The sequence below is a fragment of the Hyperoodon ampullatus genome (genome assembly GCF_949752795.1).
Source record: "Hyperoodon ampullatus genome assembly, chromosome: 1".
Taxonomy (NCBI): Eukaryota; Metazoa; Chordata; class Mammalia; order Artiodactyla; family Ziphiidae; genus Hyperoodon; species Hyperoodon ampullatus.
The window spans coordinates 154141561-154161807 of record NC_136914.1 but is presented as its reverse complement, the minus strand read 5'-3'; the positions used below and the strand labels follow the sequence as shown (position 1 = coordinate 154161807).

At 51.1% G+C, this 20247-nt stretch overlaps 1 protein-coding gene across 4 annotated transcripts; it reads right to left on the bottom strand.

The window, feature by feature from the left end:
* Positions 1–4365: 4365 nt before the first annotated feature.
* PITX2 (paired like homeodomain 2) lies at positions 4366–19371 on the bottom strand (the record flags this gene model as incomplete). 4 transcript variants are annotated; one of them, XM_079715582.1, is made up of 4 exons in its annotated part: positions 4366–5044; positions 7463–7668; positions 18721–18858; positions 19326–19371. In XM_079715582.1, the coding sequence occupies 4 exons, from the start codon at positions 19369–19371 to the stop codon at positions 4481–4483; spliced, it is 954 nt and encodes a 317-aa protein (XP_079571708.1). In that variant the 3' UTR covers positions 4366–4480. The 4 variants fall into 4 exon arrangements, with proteins under 4 accessions (XP_079571708.1, XP_079571709.1, XP_079571710.1 ...); XM_079715583.1 differs by having other exon boundaries at positions 18721–18819; XM_079715584.1 differs by lacking the exon at positions 18721–18858.
* Between the last annotated feature and the right edge of the window lie 876 nt (positions 19372–20247).

The following is a 20247-nucleotide window of genomic DNA, read 5'->3' as shown; positions in this document are numbered from 1 at the left end:
TTCTTTTAGTCATTCTTTGGCTGAGTAACTTTGGTTTCCAGTATCTCCTGTTTTCTACAACTGCCATTGAACCATTAACAACTCATTGTTACAACAGGAGTAGCAATGATTTTTAAAGGTAATTAAGTAGAATTAAATACATCTTTAAAGGGATATTTTATTTCTTGCAGGCCTTCTGTAATCTTCAAACAAAATCTAAAATCAACATTTACATAAAATGCATAAAATAGCACAGAAGTGAATGGAGTTATGCATCCACACACAATAAATTCTGTTTTCTATCTTTTCAGATAGAAAGTCAACAATGAGAAGGCCTCCTTTTGGGGGGTGGGGTGGGGCCGTTGATAAATAAACTTTTAAGTAAAAACCTGAAAAAGTAAATTAGTAATGTGTCTAAAATCGGGTTGCTACTTAACCCATTAAAAAAAATCTCGTCTTCAATGATCATTTTCTCAAGTTCAGTTAAAATGCAACTGTCAGATTAGGGAGGCTGGGAGAAGAAGGATAGTTCTGAAAATTTCCTTCTGAAAATCTGCTATAAGAAATTTCTCCCGTTTACTTCCAGACCTCTCTTTCCTCAGGCAGCCACGTTTCTGGCTTCCCTGCGTGCTTAGATTAACTGCAGCTTGCAAAGGGGTTTTATAAGACAATCAATAGGGACTCTATATTCATAAAGGCCTCTGATCTGATTACACCTTTTATTTTTTTCATTCCTCTCTCAAAGATTTAAGTCGGCGAGCCTGGAACTCCCAGCGTTGCAGCGCCTGTGAGAGGCAGGAGGCTGTGGAGCCCTGGCGACGGCGGCGAGGGCGCCCGTGGATTAGGATGTGGATTGCAGGACAGACCTTTGTTTGGTCACATTCTGGATGGGGCTTGGGGGGGAGGGTCGTCCTCCTTCGAGATCGCGCCAGATTTTTATAGACTCGCCTTAAAAGAACTCGCCGCTCTTCATAAGGTTAATTTATGGGGCTTTCGGGGAATATTGGGACTTTTAAGACGCTCTTTATTTTTTTCCCATTAGTATTTTTTGGTTACCCTCCTAAAGGGACTCCCGGGTTTCAGCACCTCGCAGGAAGAGGGTGGGAGTGCGAGAAAGAACGGGGCCAGGAGGAGAAGGGGAGGATTTGCCCCCTAATCAAACCGCCTACAGGGCCCAGGCTGCCCAACATATTTTTAAAAATTAAATTTCTAACCATGTTGTGGGCAGTAAAACTCATATTTAGGAACTGGGAGGCAATTGAGACAAACGAGGGCTATATCTACCTTTCCCCAGGTTCCCACCCATTTGAATTCAGTATTAGGGGAAGGAAGAGTTTGGAGCCTTAAGAATTTTAAGTTTAAAAAACGAGGACAGACCGGAGAAAGGATCAGAGTAACAGGTGAGGGGGGCGGGGAGGAAAAGCCCTTGGACCGCGTATTGTCTGCGCGGGGTTCCAGCCCCCGCCTCGCAACACCCCCCCACCCCCAACCCAGTCTCTGGGGCACAGAGGTGGGCGGCGAGAGCTCAAGGCCTGGGATGCCTGGGCTCCCAGGGGCCCGACCTCCCTCTCGCCATCTTTGATCCCAAGCGGAGAAGGTTGGTGTTCATTCTATAGATTGCCTTAAAGGTTCCTTTAAGCACTTTAATACACAACTAGCTCAGAAATCATTAAGAGACCTAGAGAAGGAGAAAAAAATACCTCACACTCACCGGTAATAAGTGTTGACATGCAGCAAAAATCGACTGAGTGGAACCGAGGTGGTGGCAGTAGCGATGGCTGGAGGGGGACCCGCGTGGGAGCGGGAGGGGCGAGGGAACTAGGCTTTTCTCACTTGAAGGGAAAAGGAGGTGCGGAAAGGGGCCGAAGGGCCAGCGAGGATGGGTGTGGGAAAGGGAGGTGAGGAGGGTAATTCTCCCTTCTGGAAGTCCTGGGAAAGAGCTGAGGTGGGAGAAAGGGCCTCTCATCAGCCCCGAGTCTCCGCCCACAGCCCGCACCACTCAAGTCAGGGAAGTGACAACTCTTCCCAAACCTCGACTTCCATTTTTGTTTCCTGCAGATTGATTGATTTCCTTGAAATTGAGTTCTGTTTCAGCAAACAAAGTAGGCCGAGATCCACCTCCTGCACCCAGCGCTCCCAAGTCGTTCTTGGGCCTGCAGACGCAAATCCTCCCAGCAGGTCTCGTTAGCGCTTCCAGGCCCCCATCCCCAAATCCCCTCTCCCATTCTCCTCCCTCGCCGCCCCTCCCCCCAAGCCCGGTGGAGGCTCTGGGAGGCCCGGACTGAAGAGCCCCGCGGCTCCAGAAGCCAAAGTCCGCCCGTGGGGACCGTTTTCCTCTCCACTGCTCTCAAGTGAACAACAAGGACGGAGGTGACCCTCGTCCAAAGGGCTTTTATCTGCCCTCCACAGCCGCGTGATCCCACCGCAGGTCCGAGGCAGAGCTTAAAAAGGAAAGAAAGAAAGTTAATGTGCATTAAGCACTGATCTTAAATAGGGGACATTATGTGCGATCTCTTTAAGTGGCAGCAGCACTTCCATGCAGAACAAAGACTCGGTGTCTGAGCTCCAAAAGCTTATAGGTAAAGTTTCAGTCCGATAAAAGCAACTTAAGCGCAAAAACACAGGTTTTCTCGGCCCCAGAAAACTGGTGGTTACTTTTTGCTGCCGATTCCCCAGCCAGGGTGATGTTTGTCTTTGCCCACCGCGGGGGGGTGGGGGGGTGACCCGAAGAGCAAAAGACCTCAGAACTACCCCTCACCCTCACGCCCAACAAACCGACCTCCCTTGCGCCACGGTGATGACTTCTTTAGGACTAAGTCGTATTTGCCACTATTTGTTACAAAATTAATTTCACATTAAAAAAAAAAGCTGAAAACCACCAACAGAGGAAGAGTGGGTGCTTAACGTTCTTTTAAACCCTCACACCAAACTCATTCCCCGTTTAGATGTCAGAGGATGGGAGGGAGGGCCAGGGCTGTAATTCATCTTGATTTGCTTCATTCTCCGGCAGTTTGCAAACTATAATCCTGCATAATTTCAGGAACAAGCAGCTTTAGAATTAATGGGTCAATATTATTTAAAACAAAACACGGGGAGCATGACCTTTGCCTCAACTACATATTGCTCGACAAGACTCAGGAAACTCCACTCTAACCTCTCAACCCCTGGGCTCTTTGAGAAACTAAAGGGCTGTGGTTATTAGAAATGGTCTTTGTTTCTTTTAATGTCTCTAAAGGATTTGGAAATAGTAATGTAATATAACATGAAGAATCTCTCTACTTAAGCCGAGAGGTAAACGTGGAGGCCTAAATATTTTGAACTGAAGGTGTTTCCTTGTAAACTTATAGACGTATTCCTCTTGAGAGGAATGTATATAAATTGTATATGTATACATACACACATACTTCTCCAGAACAATTTACTGGATGTGCAGGTTTCCCCCTCCCCAAAGGAGTAAACTTGAGAGTCATTCCATGCTAATGTACTTTCTAAATTTCTTTCTCCTTTCTTTTTTCCCTCTTATATTATTTGCTAGCAATAATGGAATCCTCTGGGTGTAAGCCAAAGAAAAATCTGGGAAACAAGACCAGACTTCGCAGCCCCCCGTTTTTTTTCTGAGAGTACCTCTTTTTTCTTTTTAGTTTCTGATGAATGACTATAATTTATTTCTACCAAATTTAAATAAGTACTGCTACCTTGTGTATTTAACTAGGCAGGCAGAGGGAACTGGTTTGTTTAGGAAGCAGTAACTGAGAAACCCTGGCCAGGCGACAGAGGAGGGCAGAAAGAATCCAGACCAATATGTATGCAGTATATTTTACTCCCATGAAATAAAACACATTTTTTTTCATATTTGCTGAAAAGTAAAACAATAATATTGTACGAAATGTTATACACAGGGTAGGTTGTACATAGCAGTTTCAGGAACATCATTGCATCCACCAGAGAGACTATTCTAAAACTGATATTCACACATTTTTTATAATAATAATATGTTAGAAACATACAGTGTGGCATTTAGTATATACATTCCTTTGCTCGCAAGCAAAAAATCCTAATCGCTTCTGTATAACATGCTTTATTTTAAAGCCTAACCTTTAAAAACACTGTTGTGATATTACTAACAACTGCTTTTTATAAAATTAATTTGACATTTCGATATATATACATCCTTTCAGTCATTTTAATGTTAACAACGCTAAACTTAAAAAATAACAAGCTTATAGTAATGTTAAAATGTCATATCCAGTCAAACATTTGTGTGTGTCCTTGCAACTGTTGGAAATACTTTTTAGTGAAAGATGTCAGACATTGAGGAAATTCCTTTGAAATCAAAGGAGCTCTCTTTAATTCAGTGGTTTCCCTTTTTCTCTATATCTTCTCTCTCTCTCTCTCCCCCTTTCTTTAGTGCCCACGACCTTCTAGCGTAATTCCCAGTCTTTCAACAAGGGCAGAGCTGCCCTATCCGGCACGGTCCTAGGATCCCGGCGCAGTGCGCGGCTCACACGGGCCGGTCCACGGCATACTGGCAAGCACTCAGGTTGGACGCCGGGTTCTGCACGCTGGCGTAGCCGAAGCTGGAGTGCTGCTTTGCTTTCAGTCTCAGGCTGGCCAGGCTCGAGTTACACGTGTCCCTGTAAACGTACGGAGGAGTCGGCGGCGCATAAGGACAGGCGGGCGTGGGCACCGCGGAATTCAGCGACGGGCTGCTCAGGTTGTTCAAGTTATTCAGGCTGTTGAGGCTGGAGCCAGGGACGCCGGTCACCGCTGAGGGTACCATGCTGGACGACATGCTCATGGACGAGATGGAGTTGGGTGGGGAGAACATGCTCTGGGATGACAGTGGGTTGACGTTCATAGAGTTGAAGAAAGGGAAGCTCTTGGTGGACAGGGAGGCCGACGTGAGGCCCTTGGCGGCCCAGTTGTTGTACGAATAGCCCGGGTACATGTCGTCGTAGGGCTGCATAAGCCCGTTGAACTGCGGCCCAAAGCCATTCTTGCACAGCTCGGCCTGCTGGTTGCGTTCCCGCTTTCTCCATTTGGCCCGGCGATTTTTGAACCAAACCTGGGGGTGGAGGGCAAGGGAGCAAACAGATGCCACAGATCGGATTAGTAAAACCTAGATCCGGGAAAGCACCAGCAACCACCCCCGCTCCAACACACACCCGCACACCCTCCCTGCCACAGTTCCCACCACCACCCCACCGCCCCGTGCCCCAAGCTGCCAGAGCCCCGTCCCAACGCAGGGGGCCAGGCCGGTTCAGGCCTGCGAGCCCGGGCTCTGAGTTGCGCCACAAACCCCAGCACACCGCCTGGCAGCCTGTGAGTGGCTTATTCACTAACCCACGTCCTCCTCAGGGTCCAAAAACACTTACTGCAAAATAAACTCAGAGCAGCGGGCTTTCCGCCCAACCCTTCCCCGGCCACCTTGCAAACTTGCTTGCATTCCAAAGCCACAGTGATGAGGACAAGGGGCTGGGAGGCCCGCTCTCTCTCCCACAACTCCTCCTCCCCTCTCGAATCTCCACCGCCGCCCCCTACTCCACGGAACGTGCGCCCTCAACAGGCGCCAGGCCACGACCCCCTTCCTCGCCTAGCAAAATAACCAAATAAAAAGTAAAAGACCACCTCCCCGACAGCTCATTAAACTCCGCGAGCCTAGCGTGTAAATCTCCGGGAACCCGGGACGAGTCGCTTTGCAGCCTTCCCCTCCCTTCGCTCTGCTCCTTCACACCCTCCGCCCGCCCCAGGCCAGACCCGCGCGCCCGGCGCTGCTCCGGCCGGGCCCGGCCTAGTCGCTGGGCTTTGCGGGCGGCCGCCCAGCCCCGCCAGCCCCCACCCGTGTCCGGTGGCCCAGACGCAACCCCATTCTCAATCCACATCGGGCCGGCCCGTCGCCCCAGACGGCGGCTATTGTGTATTGGAGAGAGGCCTGACTCGAGATTTCCGAGCTGACACCGATGATGTTTCACATTACACATCTCAGCCAGGCCCAGCCACCTAATCCGCTTTTTTTTTCCCCTCCTTTTTCCCTTTCATTCTCGATTTCCTTTTTATCCCCCTTCCTCTTTGCACCCGACAGCTATAAAAAGGACGCCTCACTGCCCACTCGGCTGGACAAGCAGCGGGCCTGGAAGGAGGTAGTCCCAGGAAGCCAGAGCGCAGCGCTGCGGCGGCAGGGACTTGGAAGGGACTGCTGAAAAGTCGGAGGGGGTGGGGGAGGGTTTTCTGAAGGATTCCGGAGACCCCATAGATTGTGTTTTCATTTTAATTACTTGCTATTTCTACCCTGGGCCGTCTAAACTTTGCCCAGGCGAGAAGAGTACGTGCGAGGCCCGATCCCCAGATGCGCGTGAGAGCTACGGAAAACTGACCTTGTGCAAAAAAACACGCGGTCCGGGCCTGAGCCGTAGCTCTGCGCTGTTAAACTAAAACCATTTCCAACTTCAACCTGGCTCATTTATCCACTAGCACAGCCTCAATCCCTACACACATGCCACTCAGAGAGTGCCTTCGGTCTCTCGGCTTTGGGAGTGCATTTTGGTCTCATTTCATCAGTAGTGTTTTCTTCTGTTTTCTCAGCTCTAACTGGGGGCTCTTTTTCTATCCAGAGCATTTTTTTTTTTTAAACAGCAAAGCCTCTGGCTCCTGCTATGTGTGTTTTCTACTTCCAGAATCCTAACAAATTTCGAGTTTTCCACCGACCAGCACAAACCAGGATACTGGGTAATTTAAGTTCATTTTTGCCAATCCATAAAGTACAGATTTGCTACAAAGGTAAGCCCTTTCTTTAATAAAACTATTATGATTGGGAGGAAGGGTGTGAGTAACAGTCTCCTGAGAAAAGATAAATAAACCAAACCGAAAAGTTTTTCTTCTTTTTTCTTTTCTTTCTAAGAGGACTGGCAGGGTAGCAGTTGTGTATTAAAACTGCTTCTGCAGATCACAAAACCAGGGGATAGGGTGTGGAAGAGATCTGAATGGCAGAAAAACGGCAAAGACTGTGTAAGGAGGGAGAGCAGAGGAGAGAAAGGGCCGGGCTAGGCCTGGCGCGGAAGTTTTCCAGGGAGTGCAAACCCCTGCGTGTCTCAGGCGGGTTTTCCTTGTTAAAGGCGCTCAGGTTGGAGCCTGTGCTCGGCTCCTGGCCTGGGACGGATCTTATTAGCGGTCGTCTGGCGAATACAAGCCGGGAACACAATGCCCTGTGCAGGCGAATGCAAGCGGCCCCGTTTGAGAGAGCGCAGTGGGTCGGGGCGTTGAGCCGGAGCCGCTCCCGGCGCCTGCGCCAGGCCCGCGGCCAGTCTCGGAAGAGGGAGCTGTAACCTCGCAACTGGGGCCGCCGTAAGGCCATCTGCCTTTGCAAAGGCACCCACCCGAGCCCTCTCGGACGGCGCTGCCTTCCACACTCTCTCCCGGGCTACAGGGCCGGCATCCCCGCAACACCCTCCCCGCTAGCCCTCCCAGCCTCCGTGCGGGCTCCTACCCGGACTCGGGCTTCCGTAAGGTTGGTCCACACGGCGATTTCTTCGCGCGTGGACATGTCCGGGTAGCGGTTCCTCTGGAAAGTGGCCTCCAGCTCCTGCAGCTGCTGGCTGGTGAAGTGAGTCCGCTGCCGCCGCTGCCTCTTCTTCTTGGACGGGTCTTCGGCGCCCACATCCTCATTCTTTCCCTGCTGGCTCTTATCTTTCTCTGAAAACGAAACACACAGGTCCCCGTCAGCATGCCCACCTGCTACCCGCGAACACCAACTGGACCAGGCGGCAGAGGCCGGGGAAGAGCTGTGCTGCCTGGCGGGGGAGGAGGGTGTGGAGCGGCCGCTCCGGGCCAGGGAAAGCGCTGCGTCTGCGGGGTGTGCAGACGTGAGTGTGGGCGTGCGTGCCCCACCGCCTCTCTTCCCCCAGCGCCGCACGTTTTATTTACACGTTTATCTCACTGCGACGGCACAGTCATTTTTATAGCCTGTGCTTTCAAGTATATTTATAAGCTTCTGCGAGGACACACCAAATCTCCCGGGACACCCACACGCGCGCGTTTTACAGAACCCCCCTCGTAAAAAGCTCAGATTTCGATGCGGTTTCGGAAGGCTAGGAAAAGTAGGCTTCGGGATTCGGCGAGGCACCCAAGTTCCTCTGCCCTTTAGGAAAACCGCCTGTTCTTCTGAGGCGTAGTTTCACAAATATTTTTCTAACAAGCGGAGCTTCTTGGTAGCTGAAAGCCGAGAGCAGAACAGGGGCCGCATGGGGCCTCGGGGAGCGGCCTCTGAAGGTCCTCGAATGGAGATGCTGGGATTTTTGTGACCCAGAAAACAGAAAGGAGGCCAGGGTTGGAATAGGGAGGGCGGCAGAACTGCCCGCGTGGATCGCGCTACCCCAGCCAGGCAGTCCAGGCAGAGCGAACGGGACGAGGGGTCAACACAACCCTGGCTCCGGAAGTTCTGCGGGGAGCGGGCTACAGGACCACTCCCACCACGCCTCCCCCAGGAGGGGCCGACTTCCTCGGGGGCGAGAAGGGCCGAGCGGCGCGGGGCCACGCGGCGCCTTACCTGCGGCCTCGGGGCTGGAGGTGTCAGAGATGGTGTGCACCTCCAGCCTGTGCTTGGAAGAGTCCAGGGAGCGGGTCTGACCGGGAGCCAGGACCGAAGCCATGGCCAGCGGCTGGGGATGGTGACAGGAGGAGGACGAGGAGGCGGCCAACAGCTTGGTCCCTGCTGCTCGGTGCTCCAAGTGCAGCGGGCCTTTCATGCAGTTCATGGACGAAGGAGCGCGCCGCCCTACGAGTCCTGGGCTGCCGCCCGGCCGAAGCCCCGTCGCCGCCGCCGCCTGCTCCGCTTCCCGCTCTAGGCGCGGAGTTTCCTCGCGGTGGCCGCCGCGGGCAGAGCAGGGAACACAACCCCGGCAGAGTCCTCGAGATGAGCCGCCCCCGCCCCCTTCGGAAGGCTCAAGCGAAAGGGTCCGGCGGCCGAAAGTCAGTGGGCCAAAGGAGACATGGGGATGTGGGTAGGAGAGCACGGTTCGGAGCGTCTTTGGGGAGCAGGCTTCCAAGCTCCAAAGCGAAACAAGAGTGGGCAAAGACCCCTTTCTTCCCTCCCTCCCTCCCTCCCTCAAGTACCCCTCCAATAAGGAAAGCTAACGCCGCTGTTTGCGCTCTGCCCGCCCCCCGCGCGGCAGCCCTGACAGCGAAGTGTCAAGAGTGACAGGGACAGGTAGCTGATATTAGATCTCCTGCGGCGGCGGCGGCGGCAGCGGCGCGGGCCTCTGGGCGCACCCTCCGCGGTGAGCACACACACACTCCCTCGGGCGGTCGAGCTCGAGCCCGGCCTCGCCGCAGCTCAGGACCCAGCACCCAGGCGAGCGACGAACCAGTTCTGCGGCTCCAAGCTTCCCTGTTGGCCTAACATCTTAAAACGAGAGGCGGGCTTCCTGGTGCCGAGACGTCACTCGGCCGCTGCCCTCCCCAACCCTCCCCGCCTCCGCCCAGACCCTTCGCCGGCTGGAGTGACGTGACTCCGTACCAATCAGGAGCCCCCGAGCCGCGACCGAGGGACAGTCTTGTCTGCACCTATCAGCTGTGCGGGGCCGGGCTAATGCCTCGCTGTGCCCGCCGAGTCTACACCCGGCGGCTCCCGGGAATTCTGCTCCGGCCCGGCCAAAGACGATCCGGCTTTTAGTTCTGGTGGGGAGGTGGAAAGATGCGGCTGGGAGTAAAAGGCTCGTCAGAAAGAAGCGGAAAGATCGAAGGCTGAGGGGTATAAGGATCAGCAAGACACCCAGCCACCCTCCCCCCCTTCCTTTTGTGTCTCACTACATTCATTTCCTACCGAGAGGTGTTTTTCTCCCCCGTATGGAGAGGAGACATGCTACTTAAAACCAGAAAAATTTCAGAACACCAACAAATCATCTCTCCGATCTTAAATTTTCCAAACAGCCTGTCAAGTGAATGCTGCGGAGCTAATCTGAAGAAGCTTTACTTTAATTGCAAAGAAGACAGAGCCAAGAGAGGCTAATAAATTAGAAATCGAGAAGCAAATGGATCCGTCAAAAGAAAATTACCTTGACTTTAAACGAACAACTGTTTGGTGGTTCACTCTGGATTTATACAAGAATAAAAAGTCGCCTCAGATCACGTTCTCTATAATGCTTATTAGTCCCCAGACAGAAAACACACAATAGACTAGAAACCCTAACCCAGCATTTTCAAAATGCTGAAAGCTTATCCATTCTACTTAACGTTGATTAAGACACATATCCTAGAGCTTTCAAATTCCTTATACACTCTATTAAGCTCATCCTAACCCGAGAGAGCCACGCTTTAAATTCAACTCTCTTGTTTACTTTGTTACCAGATTCAAACCCATAAAGCCTGTAGAATCAACAACCTTGAGCTAATTATATATAAAATATGCTTTCATGAATTTCCATACAATTAAGAATGTTGCCAAATAACCAATTTCAAGGATAATTTTTAAGTCATTTTCTATTCCTAGGAGCTCCAGGCTGTCTTGAATTGGTGGAGTCCAAGCAGGCAGAGGCAGTAGGTTGTGGGCAAAAGCCTAGGAGAACACTCAGCAAGGAAAAGCAAAGCCTTGTTCCTTTATTTAAAACAAAAGGAAAAAACACCTTTGGGGACATCTAAATCTTTACAGCTCTATTTCCAAAGAAATTAAAGAAAGAAATTCAAAGATATCATTCAAAATAATTTCTGAAAGTCCTTTTGTCCTCCAGCTTAGGTCAGCTGGAGAGCACAAACTAATCTCCCCTGGGTTTCTGCATTGACGATTGCTTTATTGTGGAGTTAGTGTTATCATCCCTGAATGTGTATTTGTTTGACATTACAGTCAATGATTTGCAACGCCAGTATGAGGTGTCTTCAGAAAACTCCCTCCTTGTCCTTGTTCCCAAGATTGGGAAACTTTTCAATCTGAGGCAGAGTGGACGAAGCCGACTACAAATACGTTTGTAACCTATGTGTCTCTCCTTTGCCCTGCTCCCGCCTCCCCCCCACCATATCTGCAACTCCTCCCCCATTTTAAACAAGCTTGAGAGCAGTCCAAGAACCAAATGAGAATTCTTCAGTCTCTCCCCAAAGTATCATGCCACTTTAAGAAGAATTTAGCTACAAGGAGGAACTTTCTTCATAGGAAGCTTTAAATCAGCATTTCTGGTTTTAACCTTTTATTCCAGTTAACCCCATTCCATGCATACACACACCTGCTTAGAGCAGAACCTGTCCTCATGTGACAGGTCTGAATTAGCTGAGGCTCATACATCCAGCTATATTAGGTCCTGAAATCTTATCACTAAATTATACATATTACATAAGCAGCCTGTTGGTAAAGAAGGTTAAATTAATTTACATTCTGCTCATTATCTGGTGCTTAAATGATGCATTTTATCCCTGAGATTTGGTGGAGAATCTCCTTCTCAGACCCCCCAGTGTTTCACCAAAGACAATGCTCTTACATTTGTAGTGGTTTTTAATCTGATAAGACCCTAATTTGCTTAAGTCTTTTAAATAAGGGTTTAAAATATTTCTCACCATTTTCTTATTGAATTTCCTCAAGACCATAAAGTATATGTGTAAAGTAAATATTTCCTCCCATTGCACTGCCAGCTGATGAACTATAAGTAAGTCAATATGAATCCAGTCCTTTTCTGCCCAATGTGTTTACTAATCATATTCTAGTATCTTCTCTTAAACTTCAGCATAGCTGCAATCCCCACAATACCATACGCTCAAGCCTTCATATCACAAAGAAACTCCATCACATCAAAGAATGAAAGATTCTCCTCCATAGTGAGCATACATTTTTTCCTTGTCTCTTCAACATTCAAACCCTGGAGTTGAAATTTTTGGTGGAGGCTCTGAGTGGTTTTCAAAACTCCTTACTCAGAAGAGCTGAGAAGCTCCACAGAGCCATGTAGATTTCTAAGCCCATCTCTCATTAAACCCAAGGAATTTTGATTTAAGCTCTTTGGTTCTGTTGACTAACAGAACTTTCCTCAAGGCAAATACAGTATGAAGGACCTAAACCAGCCTCCAAAGTGGGTGAAAAATCCAAGGGCAAGTGACAGCTTCCCATAGTGCCAAAGTGTGGAAATGCTGGTGATCAGCCTGAAAGCCTAAAAAGATAAGGAATCTTAAACTATATCGATCCATTGCAAAGTCAAGTGGAGAATAAAGAAAGACAAATTACTTGAAGAACTCTGGTTAAGCAAAAATGAAATCATATATACATATGCATATATCTATCTATAGATAGAAATACACATACATAATATATCCCCCCCCCAAAAAAAAACCCAACAGAGCCAGGGAGGTATTTCTTTGCATTTTTCTAGCCAGAGTTTCAACTCTCTCCTAATCTTCTAATCACTTCACACACTCCGAGTTTGGGTGATACCCTTTCCAGCCCCAACAGGGTTCACTCCACCGGTGGTAGGAGTGCTCCAACATGAAAAGTCTAGATGAGGAAAAGCAAGTGTGTAGTGGGGAATGAAGAAACACTTTTCAGTTAAAACTCTAGTGGTGGTGGGCAGTTTTTAGATTTAATCTACAAAATACCTGTGGGTGCAAATGTATAGGCAATACAGATGACAAAGGAGCTGGAAGTAAGGGAATATTAGGTATTCTGTCAGTTCAGAACTACTGTTACCTGCCCGCCCCCCACTCTTCTTTGACTGATCCTAGAAACTACTATGACTTCAGCCTCCATCACAGAAATTGCCAATTCAGAAAAAAAGCAGCATGGTCGGTTCAGGGAAGCTGGAGGTGCTGCACAGCTGTGGTGGGGAAAGGACAGGAAGCCCAGCGCGGGTTTGGGTTTTCCACTCAGAAGAAATCAGGGATCGTCTCAATCGGGTTTTCTTGCTTATTCTTTCAAAGAAAGACCCTTGAGGAGGGAAGTGTGTGACACGGGGTCAGGCGTGTTTTGAGCTGGTATTTGCCACTGATTACCAGTCTTAAGGTCTTATTTAATTTCACACTCTTCAGGGTTAGTTGCACAAAGGCCCTCTGGCCATTGCGGCGAGATGGGTTGGGTAGCGCCGCCAAACTCTCGGCTGTGGCGGCTGGGATATGAACTGGGACCCAACCAAGTGACTCGTGACTTCTGGGGGAAAAAAAAAAATCTGTCCTCAAAGCTCACCTGGAAGGTGGTTCAATTAGATGTCTCTTTGCGCTGTCAGGCCATAGAGGGGTGGTAGTCTTGCTCCCATCCAGGCCAGCTCAAGGATGAGACCCGCCCGGACTCAGGTCGGGGGCACATGACAGGCGTGAGTGTGTGTATGCGCGAGCGTGCGGGTTTTAGGTGCAGAGGTCAGAGGGAGACCTTGCACCTTGCCTGGAGAAGTGGCTCTGCCTCCCCTCCTTCCCCTGCCTGGCTTTTCTCTGCACGCAAATCAAGCTGGAAAGGGCCCCTTCACTGTCCTCCCCCCACCCCAGTCACGAAGCCGAAGGACCCAGAAATTAAAGGCTTTATTGTGGCTGATTCCGCCCCCTCCCATTCCCTAAATGGAATAAAAAAGGTGCAGGTTTGTAAAAAGTGGCGGATTCTTTTCGGAATCAGAAGTCTGTAGAGGTACTGAGCAACATCCGCCCTCTCTGGGTCCCTGCAAATGGTCCCCATATTTCCGTTCCCACACTGTGGCTTCAAGTTTGGGATAGCTGGCTGCTGGGCGGTTCTCTTCACCCCACACTGGCGGGTGGAGAGAAGAGCGAGAGATTCGAGGGGGCTCGGGGAGGTGGGAGGACTACTGCAATCACTAAACACACGTGCTGTAATGCCTTTTCACATCAGCCTGTTAATGCTACAGGTTTATTAGGCGCTCATTTAATCGTCCGAACTGCAACTAGTTGTGGAAAAGTAAAATAAAGAGAACGGTATATTCGTGTATAGGGGTAAGAGAAAGATAGAGGAATGAGATAAACATCAACATCTAGGTCCAGAGAGATAGAAATGACAAGGGACTAACTAAAGTTACTTTAAAAAAAAAAAGTGGATTGAAATGCTCCTCTTTCTCTTTTCTCTATTTTCCCTCTTCAGCTCATGTCCCATCTCCCTTTCTATTTCTCTTGTTCCCCTTCTTTCTGTCTTCCCTCTCCCAGACATGCTGGTAGCTAACATTCAGCATTAGTTGTCATGGTGACCATAAATCACATAAATCCAAAAATACCCACCTATAATCTGAGCTGAAGCTTTTATTTCCCTAGTGAAATAATATTTTAAAAGCTGTCAGCTGACAAAAAAAAAGGAACCCACCTCATTGTCGTAACCCAAGTAATATATTACTTCTAAAGGTTTAAATTAAAATGTCAGCCTGTTAAAAACATGCTGGGAGAATCTTGGGCACTCTTCATGTCAGATCCTCACAATGAAGTTGACTGCATCACTCCTGATCGCTGTTTAACACATACACGTAATTTTGCCTGCTCTCTCTCCTATTCATTTCTTCCCTCCCTTGCCAACTACCTTAGTCCTCACAGACTGTCTGCCTTAGGTTGTAAAAGAAAGGAGCATCCATCAGGATCAGAAAGGAGCTCAGTCCTTTGCCTGAGCCTTCTGAGGACCTTGTATGTTGGTCCTCTGTTATTAATCACTTCCCTAAATGAAAGATGGGTGCCTTGGGGGAAAAGGTGCTGGTCAGAGCCACAATGGGGGAGACTTTCTAGAGGAACTGAGAAGAGAGAAAAGTGGAGGGAAGGACTGGTGGGGGAAAGACGGAGCAGTGGAGAATTGAGCTGGGCGGCCAGCTTCTGTGATTAAGTCTAGCAGTCTAGCCCAGGAAAGGTATGTATATTCTCCCACTCTTGCCTTTTTCTCCTGAGAGGAAACTTTCCCATTTGAAGACGCTGAGGGGGGTGGGGGGTTGGGGTGGGAGGAAGGAGGGTGGCGACCGCAGTTGGGCCTTTTGTCTTCTACCTTGGGCTTGTTGTCTTTTGCCTATCTTTGGATTACAGGGTATTCGCCTAGATGAAGAGCCATTAATTACCCATTCAGTCAATATTAGGAAGACGACAAAGCTTTTTACATAGGATTAAGAAGACATCAGATTGTTCCATTAGTATATTCCTGCTCACGAATAAGCTTTTGTTATACATTTCCTTCTCCCCCGAGTCGCTCTAACAACTGCTGCATATATTAACAGCGGGCGGTGCGGGTTGACAGCCGAGCCAGCCTTGCGAAACTTTGAGCGCGCACTGCGTCAGTACCGAGGAACGCGACCTGTAAAAGACTACTGTGCGGGCGGGAATCCGCTGGGATTGACTACTTTTGGACAACTTCCCCTCTTGGGAGGAAAAAACACCCACACAGAAAAGAGAGGCAGCTTCTACCGATAAGCTGCAGATTTGGCGTGGGGTGGGGTGTGGGTAGAAAAAAAATGGAATTCTCCCCTTCCCCAGCTCTGCGCTTCCGGAGACCTCACGCCTCTGCGGCACGCCCCGGTCCCCTGCCCCCTCTTCGCACTAAGAGCCCTCCACCCTTCTAAACACCCCCCTTCTTTCTGACCACGCTCTGGCCCGAGCGCCGCCCCACGCAGCACCATTTTGCCTTTTGTTGGAGGTGGTCTGGGCTGCTTTCGCGGCGCTCCTTGTGAGCATTTAAATCGCTCTGTAACGGCGAAGGGAAACCAGGCGATTTGTTTTGGGGGGCGCGGGGGGGAATACATTAGGAATCCACGGTGCATGTGCTCCGCAAGCATTTGGTGATTGAGTGAACAGGGCTCTGCGGCCGCCAAGGCGGCGGGGGTTACCGCTGGTGCTCTGAAGAAGACGGGCACCCGGCTGCTGCCGCAGGAGACGGTGTGTGTCGTGGCGGGGCCTTGGAGTCCCTGTCCCTAGGGAAGGAAGTCTGCGCGCACCAGAGGCCCGGGTCGAACACTTTCAGCCCAACTGCTCTGCCAAAACGATTTTAAAATTAACGGCATCGCTGGGGGAGACCCGGCGAAGGTACCCGCCCCAGGTCCGGTCGCGAAGCCAGGCGCTGGGACCGAGAGGCGGCAGCTCGGTCGATTACAGCTGCGAATCCAGAGCCACGGCCCCGAAACTTTAAAGGTATTGACAGGGGAGGATCATTCCGTCCTCTTCCCGAAGGCGAAGACAACTTTTTGAGTTCCTCCAAACGAAGCTCCTTTCGGGACACCCAAAGCGAGGAAAAGCCAAGGACCTCTGTTCTAGGGGGATGTTCTAAGCGTGCCTCTGCCCCTTCTGTCTGGGGGTTGCTGTTTAACTTGTCAACTCTTCCTCTCTTCACCTGCCATACCTAGCCACCCCTCTCTTCACCCTCTCTCAAACCCCTGGCTTTAGGGGATCTTCAGCCTACTCCCTGCCCCCTCCCGTTTCGGGGTTCTAGCCAGGCTGTGGGTATCAAGGGGATGGGGACTCGCTTGCGACGGGACGCATAGGCCGGGCCTCCCAGAAGTCGACACTGTCAACTCCGAAGACGTTTTCAGTCTTCAATGAGGACACCGTGCTTTGGGGGGCTGAGGGAGAATAGTGCCAATAATAGAATAGCATGGCCGTTTTCGAAAATCGCATGTCATTGTAAACACTTTTCTTTTTAAAAGCAAATAAAAACTATAAAAAAGTTAAGGAGAAAAAATCATTTTTCTCTTTCTTTCTTTCTTCCTTTTCTTTTCTTTCTTTCGCAGGCTGTCGCTAGGAGTTTGCATATTCCGTAAGTTAAATTTACTTCTACTCAGTAAAGGGGACTCTGGCAACCTTCCTTCTATGGCTTTGCCCACTCGTGTGTGACATTTTTGGTCTAATCCTACTCCCTAAACGCCAATAAAATCAAGATTTTCAGCAATTTTCCTATCACGTGTATCTTCTTAATTAATGGCATTAAACATGTTTGGGCAGCAATTTTCCTTTTCGGTCCAAAAAGTAGAAAACAGACTATTAGCTGTGTGGGGAAGAGCCTATCCCTGCACTAAAATAATCCGGGCCTGAACATAATGGTTAAGAAAACAATCGTTTGTTATTTCTAGCTCTTTATTTGTTTGCTAATTACCAAAAGCGAACGCCCAGGAGCGCCTGCCTGGACGGTGACAGGAGCAGACAGGACTCGCCGGCTCTCCGCCGCCTCTTGCCCACCTAGGAAGCCCCCATCCCACCTCAGACTTCCCCTCCAAGGGGTCCTAATCTCTCGTGGAAGCCACCTGCCCTCAGAAACCATTCCTGGGGTCAAGAAAACACTGGACTGGGGTGGGGGTGGGAGGAGACATTTTGCATCTCTCGGCTCCCAGCGCTGCGAGAAATGTCAACCTCGGCTGGGCCGCGGCCGGCCCGCGCTGTGCGAAGCGAGACTGGGGAGCTCCCCTAGCCTGGCCGGAGCCGGCGCTGAACACGCACAAAGCATTTTCCCCGGGAGTCATCGCTGCTCTTGATTTTTAACCATATCCCAAACATACTCTGGTGTAATAATTTATTTTTACGACCGATTATCAAACAGAAGAAGAATTTAACACAATCTTAATGACAGAAATCACCCGACGTTATCTCTACATGGCCCCATTTAACCCCATGGGGTTAATCCCGGACAAGTGAGCGTTTAACTGGCCCAGCAGGAGGACTTAGCGATATTGCGCAGTGTCGAGGCCGTTGTGCTCCACACCACTTTAGACGTTTTATTCCAACAAATGATGCTTTTCTCTCCGATTCACTGGGAAGCCCAGTGCGGGGCTTTTGTTTTCTTCTCGGTAATATGGCTTGTTTACTTGGCGGGGGGTCCCAATTCGCTCCCCTCTAGCACACATTACATTTGTATCCTTACACTTTAATCCGGAAAGAGGGGGTTAGGGGCCGAGGACTGTGAGGGCTTTATCTCCTCACGTTATCAAAGGTCAACAACCTCCTAAGGATAGGCACTTATTTATTAAGGGGTCTGGAAAACACGGAGAATAGACGAACGGTAAATTTGAGTTTTTCATGTATTCCAAAGGAAAGGTTGTCCTCTCATCCCCTCTCTGTCTCTCTCTGTCTCTGTTCTGTCTCTGTCTCTCTCTCTCACACACACACCTAAAAGACACGTTTCAATTCAACAAGATCTGTGCGTAGGAGACGTTTTAAGTTTGACACAAGCCTGCACACTTTGAGCAGCAATATCCCTTGCCTCGTCCAGAGTGAAACCGATCAACCACACCACCAAAACCCGAGATCCCGCAACCAGCACGACAGGTAGGTTCGTGTCGACAGGGGCACCCGCTCCATTCCACCCTCGGCTGCTGCGCGCAGTTGCTGCCCTCAGGCTCTGTAGGGCTGTTGTCAGCTCGCCGTCGGGGCGAACCTACGCCAGCCCGAGCCTCGCCTGCTGGCCTTCCGCGGTAAACCCAGGGCCCACAAGCCTGGGAGGGGCGCGGCCGAGGGCCGTCGGTACGGGGTGGGCCGCGCGTCTGCTGCATGCAGTGGGACGTGGTGAGCGACAGAGGTCGCTGTTGGACCACTTTTCCACGCCAGCTAGCGGCACAGAGGTAGGTTGGGGGTGTGCGCAGATCAGGCCACACATCAGGAGATGATCAGGAGAGAGTGAGAGGGAGAGGGAGAGGTGATGGGTCTCAGGAGTGCAGTATAATTTGGGGAAAGGAATTAACGTTCCTTGGACGGCTGCTTCCCATCCCAACCAGAGGCCAAGTTCCGAGCAGGCGCGCCCCGTCTGGCGGCCTCGCCTGCGTGCGCCTCACCCGAGCCCCAGAGGACCGGAGGCTGGTGCCCAGCGCGCGGCCTGCGCCTCGTTCTCGGCCTTACCATTGGCGCCGGGATGCTGCCTCGGGAAGAGCTTGCTGCTGGCCGCCTCTTTCCGGCTCTCGGGAGAGTCCGTGAACTCGACCTTTTTGATTTCAGAGTCTTTGGGGAAGAGGCATTCAACGGCCGCCGGCTGTACGCCTGGGCCACGCGCGCCCGCCCCACGTGCCGGGAGGGAGACGCCCCGGATGGCGGCGGAAAGTAGCGGGGGTCGAGGAGGGTGGGAGAGGGAGGCAGGACGGAGGAGAAAGAGGGACAAAGAGCAAAGACCCAGTTAGAGGAAAGAGCGGAGGACACTCCCGTCTCCCGGACCCTCGGGCAACCCAGCGCAGGGCGGCGTTCTCTCTCCGCGCCTCCCCGGCTGCCAGCAGCTCCCGTCGGGAGGCGGAGGCCCGGGGCTTCGACACGCGGCGACAGGCTCCCTCCCTATCCACAACCCCCCACTGGGAGAGGCCACCGGCGTCCTGGTTCTGATTTCCTTCCTGCTCTGGCCGACCCCTCCGGGAAGCGCCCCTCGCGCGACCTCGCCACGGGACCAGTGCCCTCTCGCCGCCCTCGCGTGTCGCGGTCTCCCGTCGGGTGACCCTGGCGGAAGAAACGACTCTTACCTAATTGCACACACGCCGACACTAGTTTGCGGCAGTTGGTCTCCATTCCCCGTTATCTGCAAAACGGAAGAGAAGGAGGGCTGTGAGAAGCGGCGGCGGGCGAGCGAGCAGGGCTCAAAGCAGGCTACCTGTGGGGCAGACGACTTCGACACTAGCTATTAGGCGCCTAGTGTGTGCTAGGTTTCAGGCGTGTTTCTGGAACCTGACAGCCTCTGGCAGCCCAGCCTCATTCCCACCCTTGCCCCCGGTCCAGGACATCTGAATGTTTACCAAAGAGGGGCGGGGGAATGTCCCTCCAGAGTTGCAGCGAATGGGTCCAGGGGCTCTTGGCCGATCAAGTCACCATGTTCTGGGAACCTAGGCTGTGGGACTACTTACAGGGGAGTCTGTGTCAGGGGTTAAAAGCCCGTCTGAACACGAGGACAACCTTAGCAGATACAAAATTTGGGGATGAGTGAAGAGGACTTTCTCCTTGGCGAGTCGCGCGTGAAGGCCAGCACAGTGCCTGTCCGTTAGTTGAAGCCTAGTAAACATTTATAGAGTGCCAGAGTCAACTTGTTCCTGTCCTAGATAACAGTTCCCCTCGATTTTCTGTAATTCTGAAACGAGCAGGACTCCCTAGGCCTAGGGTGCTCCAGGAGCGAGCTGGCTTCGGGCCTCTCATCCATCAGGAGCCACTTTTCCATATTTAGCCACACTTTGCCCTGGAGATATTCACCCGGCCATTTATTTACCCTAAAGTATGATTTAAGATCGCAGAGCAGGGGAATGGGGTGAAGTGACTGAGATTGAGGAGAGCGTGGCAAACGTCCCCCGGAGGGTTTACCGCCCGCCGAGGACATAGAAATAGCTCCGAGAGACCGGCTCCTCCAGTTCTCCCCCTTCTCCTCCCCGGCAAACCAGATCTCCAAATTTCCAACCA